At 35.6% G+C, this 15,065-nt stretch overlaps 2 protein-coding genes across 13 annotated transcripts in view; one reads left to right on the top strand and one right to left on the bottom strand.

Annotated features, from left to right (window-relative positions):
• The window catches only part of mthfd2l (methylenetetrahydrofolate dehydrogenase (NADP+ dependent) 2 like), an 81,843-nt gene extending 77,284 nt beyond the window's left edge, over positions 1-4,559 (bottom strand). For 3 of the 11 annotated variants that reach the window (XM_087262808.1, XM_087262807.1, XM_087262809.1), the window contains exons 1-2: positions 813-995; positions 287-471 (exon numbers count right to left, since the gene is read on the bottom strand). In XM_087262808.1, coding sequence (XP_087118934.1) covers positions 287-471; positions 813-955 — 328 coding nt within the window. In that variant the 5' untranslated portion in view covers positions 956-995. 11 annotated transcript variants of the gene reach the window in all.
• Positions 4,560-4,858: 299 nt separating this feature from the next.
• On the top strand, positions 4,859-13,919 carry lipg (lipase, endothelial). Of its 2 annotated transcripts, NM_200128.1 has the most exon segments (10): positions 4,862-5,074; positions 6,693-6,877; positions 8,288-8,467; positions 9,294-9,405; positions 9,510-9,731; positions 9,810-10,052; positions 10,140-10,260; positions 11,472-11,696; positions 11,776-11,871; positions 13,276-13,919. In NM_200128.1, coding segments are annotated over 10 exon segments (1,503 nt in total). In that variant the 5' UTR covers positions 4,862-4,968; the 3' UTR covers positions 13,289-13,919.
• The last annotated feature ends 1,146 nt before the right edge of the window (positions 13,920-15,065 follow it).

Here is a 15,065-nt window from a genome sequence, read left to right as displayed (position 1 = left end):
CACACACACACACACACACACACACACACACACACACACACACACACACATACATACATATACATACATATACATATATATATATATATATATATATATATATATATATATATATATATATATATAATTTTTTTTTTTTTGCCACGAATGCATTATTGAATGCATTGACCTAATGCATTTAAGACTTTGCTCTGATTTGTGGAAGTTTGCTTACACCCACAGTTGAGCACCAACGCTGTACACATTAAACAAGTGGAAGTTCATATTGACTTTGTGTTTTGCTCACCCAGCAGTGAAGCCGTTCTGGTTTTGTTTCTCACGTAAGTGTGACTGGCGTGATCATCTCCCACCAGGATGACACTCAGATGGGGTCTTCTGTTGCCTTCAGCCACTAACTTTGCTATATCACTCTGGACTTCTTTATGAATTTGACGAGCAAGTTCTGCCCCTGAGACCACAGTGGCAACATGTCTATGTGGACAAACAAAACATATCGCGTTAGACATATGAACGAAGTATCCAGTTCATTAAAAACAGTTGAAATATATGATGCTAAGTAAAATTCATTTAAATGACAGTGTCTGTTACTCCCACAGGGTGGCGGAATATTCAAATGCACGAAATATATTTGTTATACCCATCGACCTTCTGAAAAAAACTGACGTTATATGTCGTTTGCTATTATGCTCATATGCATACACGTTTAGGATGATATGATGTTTACGTCAGAAAACACGCGTGTTTGGCATATAAATGCATGCATTTATAAACCTTTGTTTTATTTGTAACCTGGGGGAGAATTCTGTTCAAACCTTTTCAGTGACTGACAAAAAGAGCTTCTCCGGTTGACCGTTTTCAGGTTAATCCATCGCTTTGGTCGTCGACAATATGTAAAACATGACACTAATGTCTGTATTCTGGTATAGTTCACCGTTAATGCACCGGGAGCTGCCATAGTAACTGATCACCTGCTCGTCCTGCAGCTCGCGCGTTTTGACGCGTCACTCACAACGACAACAAAATCACTTCCGGTTGTGTCTAAAAACATCTAAAAGGACTCCGAAACAAAACGTACACGCTGATTTCTACGTGTCATGAACTACGACACAAAAATAATAATTTAATTAATACTTGTTAATCAAACCTGCACGAAATTACATGAAATAGGATGTAAAAGCCGGCGCAGATCTTAATAAAATCAGAGCGGACGAAATGTCGGACTTAAGATATAAAGATCATCTATACGTTTTTTTTTATTCTGTTCATTAATTTAAATAACATCTGAACACATTCTAGACATTTATTCACTCAAAATGTGTTTTGTAGATTTAAATCTTTTGTGCCCTAAATTATTTAATTCTTATTTATATATGCAAAAAAAAAAAAAAAAAAAAAAAAATATATATATATATATATATATATATATATATATATATATATATATATATATATATATATATATATATATATAAAATTACTATTTATTGTTATTATTATTAGTAGTAGTAGTAATAGTAGTAGTAATAGTAGTAGTAGTAGTATTAATTTATTCATTCATTTTATTTTCGGCTTAGTCCCTTAATAATCCAGCGTTGCCACAGCTGAATGACTCGACAACTAATCCAGCACATTTTTACGCAGTGAATGCCCTTCTAGCCGCAACCCACAACCCCTCTGGGAAAATTATTATTATTATTATTATTATTATTATTATTATTTGTCATCAGATTATGTATTAATTATAATTAGGCTACAAATAGTTTTTTCAAAAATATTTTCAGATTTTATATTAATGTAAAATTTGAAAAAATGTGTTTTAAAAATCTAAAATTGTTTAAAACATCAAAAACCAGAAATACACTTTAATAATAATAATAATAATAATAATAATAATAATAATAATAATAATAATAGTAAGGACAAATTGAGAAAAAAAAAATCACATCTATATTTGCATAGCCGTGCATAATTTGCAGAGTTGTTTGTTTCTGTAAATCTAAACTATTTAAGAATGCAATTCTGCTAAATTATTTTAAATATTTAGGCCTAACTAGTTTGTTTTAAATAATTGTTATTTTTAGACTTCCATCCAATTTATATTGTAAGGTTGGAAATGTATATATAACATACAATAATAATATATAGTAATAAATTTAGCAATATATTTTGATTTGTGAAGGTTAAAATTAAATATATTTCTGATTTGAAAAATATGCTCTGTAAAGCCTCGAAGCTACAAAATATATTTAGCATTATTACAATTTAGTTAGATAAAATATATTTTTACGACTAAGACCTGTGTCTTGAGGTGCCAACTCAGGATTCATTATGCAAATCCCCATTGACCTTGGTTTTGAACTTCCAACCCTGCTCCCAGATACATATTATCCAAAATCCTTACTATCCAAAAGCTTAGCTGCAACCATAAAATACACCTGAATCAGTGAATGAAGCTTTTCGGATCATTTCAAAATACGAAGGTATAGGCTACAGAAGAAGCAGTATAAGCTTTGTAGGAAAGTGAGTCACCATGCAGGTTGAATATGAAAAGATCCTCTGTCTCTTTATTGTGTTTATCCTGTTTTCCATGTGTGTAGAATTAAACCTGTTTCTCTATAGCTTTCTTAACCCCCTCCCAGTGTCATTGATGGGTCCCCTGTGTATACAGTGAGAAGACTGCTAGACTCAGGTGCAGAGGGCATGGGTTCAGAGATTGTTGCATGTGTTGGAGAGATGTGGGGTCCCAAAGGGATATTCTGGATCAGGCATTGATGAGGGAGTAACACCACTGCCAATCACATCCAGCTTTGAGACTATCCAGTGATCCTCCTCCTAATCCTAGTGGGAGGACACTGCATCTGTATTTCTGTGTTATGTGCTGTGCTCCTTTGTTTATCATGTCTTTGTCTTGCCTCCTCATTTTCCATTAGTCTTCTGGCATTAGTCATTTTCTCCTCATTTGCTGCTCTAATTTCCCTTGTGTGTGGTGTTTATGCTTCCAGCATTTAGTTGACTTTTTGATGGTTTTGTCCATTTTTCTTTTGAGTTTGACTACAGGTCTCTCTGTTCCTGCCTTGCTCTGCCTCCTGCACCTGTCCTTCTTGAGCGTCTGTTTTGGTTACCTGTTCTGGTTCTGTTTTGTTTTCTTGCTGGGTCAACATCCTGTCCCAGGCATGCTAGAGCCATAAACAACAAGGACAGAATATAAAACAGTCAATTTTCCATTTACAAGCACAACACCACGAAAATAAAATAAACTTACATATTTTTAGCAAGTCTTGTTATTGTACACTGCTGTCACGTCATTCTATCTCTTAAATAAATTGAACCTAAAAACATTTTCATGAAACCCTTGCAAGACAGATTCTATGAAACAATAATCCTTTTCATTTTGCTGTGTACAGATTCATACAGCTGTTTGTTTATTTGTTTATTTGTTTATTTATTTATTTATTTATTTATTTATTTATTTATTTATCTAGCTATTTATTTATTTTATAAGCTTGCATGCAGCTTGCACTATTGTACTACAGTGTGTACTACACAAGTCATGTCAGTGTTTTGGACATCAAATGCTGTGTTTTTGTTAAGCTCTCTAGCTCTTTAGTATGCAGCCCTTGTTCTCTATGCACGGGCTTCACCAGGGCGTTTTCTAAGAGAACACTATAGAAATGGAGGGATGGGGGCCAAGCTTTTTTCAATATGACCCACTTGGGTTTCACCAGCCTCCAGTTGGGTTTATTCATGCAGACAAAGTTAATATAATATGTTTGTTTCATTCACACTTTTGGTTAATTGGAATTCATCTTAAAATGCAACACTGTTTAGTTTAAAATTGGAAACTTGGGTGCCAACAACTCACATTCTTTAAAATATATTTTTGTATGTGTGTGAGAAAGGAAAATCTAATAAAGATTTAGAACCACACGAGGAAGAGTAAATGATTAGAAGATTTTCATTTTTGGGTGTATTCTCTATTTCTTTAAACCACACAAAACTTCTTGTCCCGATTAAGAAGAGAGTAGCCAATTATTTTAGCATTTTGTACAAAAACTATAAAACATCCATCCAAAACAATAAAATCTGTTGCCTGAGACTATTTTGGACATGTCAAATAATCATTATAAAACAAATCTGTCCACCCATTGTTTTTAGTTTAGTCACTGGGACGAGGTTTCATTTTTTGTTCTTGTTCCAACTTAATTCCACACATTTTAAAGTTTTTGAAGATTTCTATTTTCAGACTATAATTTAAGTAAATGTCTTTGAATTAATAGGCTATTGGGTTCAAATGCATCATGTAGGAAATAATAAACTGCATACTTGGCAACTTTTAGTGGGTGGGTGGCGGGGGGTATAAGAAACAATGAGTATAAATAGCCTTCTTGCAAATAAAAAAAAATATGTCAAAACTTTGTGTGATAGAAATCTCAAACACATGAGGTAACTTACCTTTTAAACTGACGTATCTAACCAATAACTTTCATTATTATATAAAACACAAATGTTACCAAGAAAACAGCGGTGACCCCCAGAAGACCCGTGTTGCCAACTTTCCCTCACAAACACGCCATGTTTGCATATTTGTAAACAAACAAAGTCATGTGCTGCACTGACGGTTCGTTAAACTTCGGCATGCAGCGTGCGTCAGCGTGCGCGCGCCCGGAGAGCAAAGGGTTAACAGCAGCGTGAGAAATGTGCCAGTCTTCACTACACTTCATTCAAACGCACATACCACGCCCTCGAACGTAGTTGCAGGGGCTTGACCAATTAGAAAGAAAGAATTTTGTCGTAGATATCTGCCGATGGTCAGATGACTAAAAAAAACTATTTAAAACTCTAATGAGCAACCTGATACAGGTTCACACACTTTCCTAGCACCTCTCGTGAAGGATTAACACGCTACACTTCCTTGGTCATTTCACTTTGGCAAAAGAATAAAGAAACCGTATTAAAGCCCTGAACATTATGGTAGAAAAATCATTGAAAATTGCACTTTGCTTCTTATGTGTTATCCTGTGCCATTCATTCAGTGCCTTTGCAGCTGCACCAGACGAGAGCGCGCCTTTAAATGGTAAGTTTAAAGTACTAACGCTATATCTACTGTATGTTTGCTAGCTAATTAATTACTGTTTAAATGTGCCAAGTGATTAGTTTAATTTGTACAGGTTTTCATTCATATGTGTATGTATTTTAATGTCTTTTGTTGACAGTCATTCTCTTCATAGACAATAGCGAAGAGTAACTGATGTTTCGTTTAAACTGTGAGAAACACGCAAAGTCTAATTGTATTAAAATGATTATCTGAATGAACCTGTCAATGAAAACACGCACAAAAAAATGAATGAGTTCAAAGTTAAAATGTCCGCTTTCCTGACGTGTCGGCGACTCGCTGATGTAAAACCCGGACAATCCACTTTGTTTCGGATGTGCCTTTTAAAGGGACGTCCAAATAAATCCACGTTTTATCAAGGATCTGCAGTGCCGCGTTGTCGGCTTCAGTGACTGAATGTGTGCTGGAAAGCTTTAGGCTGCTCTGTATGAGGGGATTTTTAAAATTAGACGTTTTAAATAAACGTTTGAGGAAGTTTAAACGTTAGAATTTCTTTGACGTGGAGCAAATGTGACATGCGTAAACGTCTGTTTATGTGTTTTTGCAACGTTTTATGCGTCTCAACCTATGTTTTTTATATTTATTTGCTGCTCAAAGTTTTTTCGTTTTTGAATTGCGGACATTAACGTTTATTGGACATTAAATTTGCTTGTGCCATCAGCTGATAAGTCGTCTTAAAGCGGTAGTTCACTCAAAATTAAAATAATTTTTAAATTTAACTTTAAATTAAATAAATATACTCTCTTTAGAAAGCTAAAACCTGTAATATTTGATTTCCATAGTATTTGTTATTCCTACTATGAAAGTTAATGGTTACTGTTTGTCTGCTTTCTTCAAACTATATTTTATGTTCAATAGAACAAAAAGGTTTTAAAAAGCAAATCGCCATATAAGAGTTTCTGAAGGATCACGTGACAAAACGCTGGTTGCTAAATTCAGCTTTGTGTTGCAGGATTTTTATTACAACATTTCTGTAAAGAAACAGTAACTTCAAATTTATTAACAATATTACTATTTTTAATATATTTTTTATCAAACAAATACAGCCTTGTGAGCCAAAGGGCTTTAAATGTCTCATACCAACCACACAAGACTTCATCTGTCCTTATACATTACTCTGGTAAATCCCTACAAAGACACAAAGGCTTACAAATTATACTCTGAAAGGTTATGATTATAAATTCCCACCATAGCTTACTTCTAACTGGTTATGATGACGTAACTGCAGTCTTGCTTGGGTTAATAAGTTGTGTATGAAACTCTTTGAAACTGTTTATAAACTCCCAATCCCAAATAATTCCCAATCAAAGACTATATTTGGCATTCCACTACTGCTAAACTCATTTGTTCAAAAACAAACTCTGCATACCCCTCTGTCTACACTGGCCTGATTGTTCAAGCTAGTCATTAAAACGAGATGTTGTCACAAGGCTTATAATAGACTGAAGCTCAACGCCTTGTAAAACAATTAAGCATTTGTAGAAATATTAAAACCGATTAACCAACAAAATTCTGTAGTATTACTTTGGATATTTGCATAAATTCCACTAATATTTGTTTGCTTTTTGTTTCGTTCTAGAAGATGCAGAGAATTTCTTCCCAACAGATTCAGCGGTACTTCATGACAAAATCAGCTACAACATGCGGAAGTCCTTGGATCTCGATGACGGAGCATGTTACCTTCAACCGGGGAAAAAGGAAAGCATTGTGGCGTGTGGGTTCAATGCTACACTTAGAACAATTCTAATCATCCACGGTTGGACGGTGAGATTTTAAGAAAAATCATGTGCCCAATTATTATTTTTTTCATTATTTTGGCTCATCCTTTAATATAATGTAGTTAGACATACTGTATGATGATGTTCAATTCCAATTATCAAAAAAAAAAACAAAAAAAAAAAACAACAATATCGATATCATGGGAACTTTATAGTTATGTGAAATATTTGGTTATGTATCTTTGAGTTACTTTTAAGAATATTCAGATTGATGTGTATTGCAGTGTGCAGTGGTGTTCATCACTTCACCTAATGATTGAAGACAAAAACAAATATTTTAATTGTTAACCTGGCCTCCAACATTATACAATTCATTATACATTTTGTGACTATTATTAGGTCTTTTGTTAGTTAACTTTATATGGTAAAGTTCTACATAAGGTTAAATTAAGGTCTATAAATTGACAAACAGATAAGCATTTATTAATATTAGCTAATGACTGTCTCTTATTTAACTTCCTAAACTCTGTGTACATAGTACCAGGTCAATGACATAATTTACTACTGCTTTCTTTAAAGTTTTAAGGGTCCGTACTGGCCCAATACCCCATAAGTGGTTCTGTTCTCTGATCAGTTGGAATAGAATAACTTTTGCATAGATTATGATAGACATTTTTCTTCCTATGATTACTGACATGTGCAAGAACCATTAAAATAAATTACAGCAACCTAGACCACACAGAACCTAAAAGGTACACTTTCAAATTTGAGTTTGCAAAAAAAAAAAAAAAACGCTTTCAAGGTTTATTCTAACACGGGCAACTTGTACAATTATTTTAATCACTTTCAACAGTGTTTTATGAAAATTCAAAGGCTTTTCTTTAAAATGATACACTTGTGCATTTACACCTATGCATGTGGATTTGGAAAGCTTTTAAATTTTGTTTGTTTGCAAAATCCAGGCGGAAAGCCCAAAATAGCCCATTGATGCATTAAAATCAAAACTCTTTATCATTTTAGTAAATGGAGTTATTAACCTTTGAAATTCTTTTTGTTTGTTTTTTTATAACAAACTTAAACATTCAAATACTGCAAAATATGGTTATTTCTCACTGTTATTTTGAATGGTTTTAGTATTTCATATCATCCTTTTACGATTTTAATTGGATTAAAACCTTTATTAACTCAGGACATGTACAAAACACTAAATATTTTTTGGTTGTTATGCTTTTTAAAGTAATCTTTTGTCACTATCATGAGAATACCAAATATAAAGACAAAAGCTTCATCAATTAAACAACTTCTAAAAAAAAATTATTTGAACCTAAACATAACAATGTACTCCCTTCAAAAAACCCTCTTCACTGTAGAAATGCATTCACAATTCGGATGTAAAGCAAATATTGCATTTTGGCACGTGATTGCTGGAAGTCAATGGGTGTGGTGTCTTTCACAGATGAGTGGGATGTTTGAGAGCTGGATGCACAAACTGGTGGCTGCTGTTCAGAGACGAGAGTCCGAGGCCAATGTGGTGGTGGTGGATTGGCTGGGCCTTGCTAACCAGCTTTACCCTGATGCCGTCAACCACACTCGTCGGGTTGGGCAAAGCATAGCTACACTTTTGGACTGGCTCCAGGTATGTCTATATTGTACATCCCGCTGGGTGTGTTTGTTTTTCTCTGTGCTTTTTTTGAGAGAACTGGCAACCGTAAAGACTGCTTGTGGCCAATTTTATTGGTTCTTTGTTGGTATTATTCATCTTTTCTTAGGAGAGCAGATGTCCTGTTGAAGTACAATTTGTCTTTTCCAGATGGATTTGTTTTGTTTTGTTGTTTGATGTCGGGAGTTTGCTGAAGGCATTATGGGTATTTCTATGGAACCATAATTATTCATTCACTGTAGCTGATTTCTTTTTAGAGTGTGAAGCACTTTTTGAGGGGGGAAAAAGCCAGTAGTGTAATTGAGCAGCTGAGCGTAATAAATCCCCCACAGATGCCCATGGATGCCCCAGCTGGCATTGAACATGGTACAGCAGTGATGTGCATAAAGCATAATGTTTATTTACTTTTTAACTCTCAAAACTGATCTCATCAGTCTTGTGGGATTCCAAAAATACCCAGAGGTTTCCCTTCATATAAATGGTCTATTCTAGAACATTTGTCTGGAATATTTTCATTATGTGGATTTTATTTTTATTTTATTTTATTATTATTATTTTTAAAAGCTTTTCCAGTTGGATTTATGCAATATTCATGTTTTTTATTTTTAACATTTCACCTTGGTTTTACTAGTTAATAAGAAAAAAACAATAGGTAAAGTAATTTTTTAAATTTCACATTGTTTACTAATAAATTGAATAATATAATGATTGATTATAGAATATAATTTTAGACATATTAACATATAATAATTGTCACATTAGTCTTATAATATTAATAATTATAATAATTTTTGTTTTTTAGGAAGAAGAGCAGCTCCAGCTCGAGAATGTGCACATAATCGGATACAGTCTTGGGGCTCACGTTGCTGGATATGCTGGGACTTTTGTAAATGGAATTATTGGCCGTATAACAGGTGAGATGTCCATTTCTTGAAGCGTTTCGTAACAAAGGACTAGAGTCGCTCACCCTTTTGCACGCATTGAGGCCACATCTAAATATCTATCCATCTTTGAACAGGTTTAGACCCAGCTGGCCCCATGTTTGAGGGAGCAGATTCCTACAATAAACTCTCTCCTGACGATGCAGATTTTGTCGACGTCCTGCACACATACACACGTGGAGCTTTGGGTGTCAGTATTGGGATCCAGGAGCCAATTGGCCACATTGACATCTATCCCAATGGTGGCGACGTTCAGCCTGGCTGCACTTTTGGAGAGTTTCTGTCCGCTGCTTCTGGAAGTAAGTGCTTCAACTTTTTTGTTGCTTTGGCACTTTTCATCTTTACCAACGTACTTAATGTGTTTTGTCACCACACAGATTTCATGGAAGCCATGAAGTGCGAACATGAGAGGGCTGTTCATCTTTTTGTAGATTCCCTCATGAACAAAGACCATGTGAGCTATGCTTTTCAATGTACCGGCCCTGATCGCTTTAAGAAGGGCATTTGTCTGAGCTGCCGGAAGAACCGCTGCAACAGCATTGGATACAATGCCAAGAAAATGCGTAAGCGGAGAAACAGCAAGATGTACCTGAAAACTCGCGCTGACACGCCTTTTGGTGGTAAGTAATTTGAACGGCTTTTTGTTTCAAAGTCACACGCAGTAATGATGAGTCACTAAAAATGTTCTTTGTTGCCATGCTCTACAGGTTACCACTATCAGATGAAGATGCATGTGTTCGACAGGAAGAACGCAGAGAATGCAGATCCCACTTTCTATGTCAAACTTTACGGATCTTATAATGATAGCAGTAATCTCATTGTTGATGTGTAAGTAAATCATGATTAAAGTTCTATTTCTGAAGTAGTCCTTAATTAAAGAATTGGTTCACTTAAATTACATTTGTAAATCATTCACCCTGATGTTTCAATTCCCTGAGATCTGAATTCACCTTTGGAACATAAATTTAGATATTTTAGATTCAATCGGGGAGCTCAATAGACCGCAACTGTCCAGACATGTTCAGAGAACAGAAAGACTTTCTTTGACCAAAAAGATCAAATCTTTCATGTCAGATTGTGTATGCTATATAGGCTGTACACTTGCGTGTGACACCATAAGTTCTATTGAAGATACGTGTTGTTAAAGCACTAGTAATAGTAAACTCACCCAATAGTAAATGCATTCTTATAAGGAAGGAAAAAAGATTGGTGAACAGCTCATGAAGTCACTGTGAGGGGTAGGGTTGGGGGCGGGGTTAGGTGTGCGCATTAAAAGTGTCCCATGCAGCTTTGCTTGTTTCTGCAGCCAGACCCTTCTCACTTGACTTGGGCCAAAGACTGTAGTCTTTGAACTACTCAAACGCCCACAAATTTGTAAACCGAGTCGCTGTTATTTCTGGAGGAGACTCCATCATGACCAAGTTGTGGATTACTTCAGAAGACCAGTGCGATCAGATGATCATTACCCAGAGGATGATAATGTGTAACATGACCATAAATGAGGTTGTGTCAGGATCTCCTTGCTTTGAGTGCCTGCAAAGATGGCATCCGAGTAAAATGGCTTACCCTAAAGGGTCTTTGCTTGGACTCAAGTCCCAAACTTGATTATAGAAGACTCTGGACTTAACTTGGACTTGTCTGACTGGGCTCTGGATTTGACTAGGATCCTAAATGCAAAGACCAGAGACTTGCTTCTCTTGCAGAACTATGACTTGGTCCCAGCTCTGGTTTTCACAGCGTTTTGCTGTGTTCTCAGAGCTTCACATGGTTCCAGTTGAATTCCTGAAGTCACGTGGTGTGTTTTACACTGGTCCTTTTTCTAAGCATTCAAACTCTCTGGACTGTTGCTCACTGTGGAGGATAAGAGAGCCCTTAAAATGTCTTTGGTTTTGAACAATCAGAGGTTTGGAACTGTCATGATTCACCCTCATGTAATGTTAATTTTTAGGTGAACTAATCCTTTTGCAACCTTCTATATAGGGTATTTTGAAAATGAATGTAACTTCAGCAAGATTAAAACTGTTTTGTTTTATTCACAGTACCGAAGGAATTGGTTTAAACCTCACAAACACGTTTCTGGTCTTTACTGAAGAGGACATCGGTGAGTTGCTCAAAATCTCACTTCGCTGGGAAGGACCTTCTGATTCTTGGACATCCGCGATAAAACACTTGGGGTCCTCGTTCTTTTCATGGTCGAGTGCAGCAAGCCAAAAGATTCTAGAGGTTCGGAGGATCAGAGTCAAAGCAGGAGAAACGCAAAAGAAGTGAGTGTCTCCTTGGCATTTATCGCTTGAGTTTGTAAATTGACCTTCGTTGTTTATTAATGCCATGTTGCATTCACAGGTTCACTTTCTGTGCTGAAGAGACTGAGATCTCGCCAGGAGAAGAGATTATGTTTGTTAAATGCCGGGACGGCTGGGAAGTAAAACCCAGGAAACGGTATGTATACATGCATGTTCTACCATTCACATTTTTGTGCACGTCAAATGCAACAACAAACCAGGGTCACGGTAGACTCCCCTTAAAACGGTTAAATGTAGTAATTTGCCACTTTTTATTTAAAGTTGTGTGTTTAGCTTTCATGATTCACTTAAATATGCTATAAATAACCATACCATCCCATCCACTCAATAGCTCAAACCGGTCACTTCTGAAATTGGTGCATATTAATGCGTACTAATAGTATTAATACAAATTAAATCAAGTAAGAATGCCAGTTTTAGTTGTTTTTTTTTTCCCATTCCTGCACAAGTGTGTGTGTGCACAGATAATAATGAATGAGCAGATGAATAACAAATGAAGTTTTGTTTTGAGTTGGGAGGTGGATGCCTGATGTTTACCAATTAACTATGATGACAGACATTGGCTCAGGCGTTTTTAGAATAATAATGTAAGAATGCATGTAAGAAGCTGAACTTTTGAGACCAATTTGCCGGTTAGACCAGTTATCTGATTACATGAGCCTTTGCCTTTTAAGTTTATTGAGAAATTTATTCCATCTTTTGTAGTTCTTGTTTTGGGATTGGATCATTTTCTAAATGCACATTTTTAGCTCTCTTTGTGATCTTAATGTGGGCTAGAGTTTCTTAGTTTGACTGCAGATAAATGAATGAACGAATTTAGAGTAGTTTCTCAGCCACATTTAAATGCTCCAAACTGTCTACCTTGTTATATTCATTTTTAGTATCGGTTTAATTTAGGTAGTGATTCTCCCTATAAAGATGGCAGTTGCACATGTACTAAAGCAGTACATGTTCTAAATCAGTGTACTCAAACTCAATTCGTAGAGGACCGCAGCGCTGCATGGTTTTGCTCCAACCACCTCAAACTCGCGCCTGCTTAATAGTTCTAGTAGTTTTGAACACCTTGATTAGTGGAATCCGCTGTGTTTGATTAGGGTTGGAGCAGAGCTGTGGCTTTCTAGGAATTGAGTTTGAGACCCGTTCTAAAGCAGGGGTGTCCAACCTTTGTCCTGGAGGGCCAGTGTCCTACAAAGTTTAGCTCCATTTTGCCTCAAAATAATGTCAGGACGTTTCCAGAAAGCCTAGTATGAACTTGATTAGCCAGTCCAGGTGTGTTTGATTGGGGTTGGAACTAAATGCAGGATACTGGCCCACTAGGACCAAGTTTGAACACCCCTGTTTTAAAGTAACTAAACTACGTTCCTAATTCTACCCAATACTTAAACCAAAATACTACCTTAACTATCAATAAGCTGTAAAATAGGAGTTTTTTTTTAAACTGGAAGTCATAGTTAATGGTTTGTTAATAGAAAGAGAGCTGTATCTTACTGTAAAATGATTATATTTAATAATTTGCCCTTGATTTTAATTATATTTACAGATTGCACTACTGAGAGAAAGCACTGTTACCCCGGGACTCATGACGGTGCAGGGCCTGAGCACTTTTTTGTTTTGGTACACGTTTGGTGGAAATGCACCATGGTTTTTTTTTTTTTTTTTGGGTGGATAGAAGTCAACTCATGCTGCTCAAATGTCCAGCTCTGATGGGTGATGGATGGTTACTGGACTTGCTCAGGGCATTGTTTTTTCTACCATTGAACTGTTCTGGATTGATTGAGATTACATATTTTGTCTTTTGATACTGTTTGTACATTTTCCGTTGTCAGAAACTGTTTGCGGATCGCCGACTCCTCCTTAACAACATGTTTGTTATATATTTTTGTACGTTTTTAATTTATGAAGGAAAGCACTGTTAAACCTAGCTTATTTATCAATCTAATACACACCTTGTACCAAGGCATAAATTAATTCTCTCCCATGTTACCTGCCGACCACTTTTACATGTCTGTCTGTGGATTTCAATAGGAAGAAGGATTTTATATGAATTCACAGTATTATTTAAGGTCGGAAGAATGGAGAGCTGTTCTGTCTTCATAGAATTGTTGTACATTTTGTGTCTTATGTTTTATGTAAATAATGTGTATATAAAACTGATAAATTTGTAATAAAATTATTGTAGGTTGAGTTGTGTGAGTGTGTTCATGATTTCAGTTCTTAAGAACAAATTTGGTGTTTGCTTGGTTTCATTTTTGTAAAAAAACTTGCTTTTGTGTAGCTATGAATTCATAGAATTTTATGAATTAAAGTTGGTCTCTGCAAAGGAAGTGATTGTAAAAAATGACTTTGCAGCTTCAGTTGGTAAATCAGCTTATTACAAACCGGTATGACTGACTGACTTCCAAGAAACACAAAGGCATAAAATTAGGAATGCTGCTGTTTGACCTTTTTGCAATTTCACCCAGCAAGCATTTTAGCGATAGACAACTCTGCTAAAACAAGGATAAACTTCAGATGTTAGTAATTTAATCGAAGCTCAACTAGACTGAGTATGCAGGAAAGCATGACTACATGTCAATCAATGGTTGTGTTTCTTTGTATTTGACAAGTATTCCAGTGCTGGGCTATACTTATAGACGTCTGTTAGATTTTCACTGACAGCCCAAATTTAGCCTTGTTTTTGCAAATATGTCGATGTTTCAATGTCTATTAAACAAAATTGCATGGTTGGGAGTGAATGTGGATTAGAAGCTTTCAATTATCAGACAGCTGCAAGAACACTATAAAAATATAACAGATGTTCGATTCTGCTGTATATTAAATCTAAAGGAATTCAACCTAAACCAAAACAGCTCAAACCAGTGTTGTAAACTGGACCAATAATGTAGTCTATTTTAAAACTGCAAGTCTGAACTCTTAAATTGCATCGAAAAGGCATTAAATCTTCCAGGAAAGTGAGGCATACAGGTCAAATGTGCTTGTTTTTTGGGGTTATTGGAAATAACCGTCTTAAGATGGCAACCCTGTGGTCATAAAGAGGTTGACAACGCCAGCAACAATATAACTCATTTAAACGATGGTCAGATGATCATAAAAATATTTCCCATACCATTACACCACCAGCCTGAACCACAGGTACACTGAACATGCTGGGTTACACGCAATCTCTTCATGTCGTGCCAAAACAAATTGATAAAGTTAACTTAATGGTTTTTACAATATTAAGTTTTTTGAACATAAAACAATTACACTGTCGCAAAAAAAAAAAAATAGTTTAAACTCATTTTAAATAAGCAATAATAAACAAGCAGCAAAAAGATTTCCTTGACGTGT

Source organism: Danio rerio, chromosome 8 (genome assembly GCF_052040795.2).
Source record: "Danio rerio strain M-AB ecotype USA chromosome 8, GRCz13ab, whole genome shotgun sequence".
Classification (NCBI taxonomy): Eukaryota; Metazoa; Chordata; class Actinopteri; order Cypriniformes; family Danionidae; genus Danio; species Danio rerio.
The sequence above is the reverse complement of the archived record's forward strand: the minus strand, read 5'-3'. Positions and strand labels throughout refer to the sequence as shown.

Excerpts from the sequence above, each read along its gene's own strand:
- lipg (XM_087262916.1), top strand. The coding sequence starts at position 4,969 with ATGGTAGAAAAATCATTGAAAATTGCACTTTGCTTCTTATGTGTTATC. Across the intron at positions 10,053-10,139 it reads CGCTGACACGCCTTTTGGTG|GTTACCACTATCAGATGAAG; the intron begins GTAAGTAATTTG and ends CATGCTCTACAG. Across the intron at positions 10,261-11,471 it reads AGTAATCTCATTGTTGATGT|TACCGAAGGAATTGGTTTAA; the intron begins GTAAGTAAATCA and ends TTTTATTCACAG.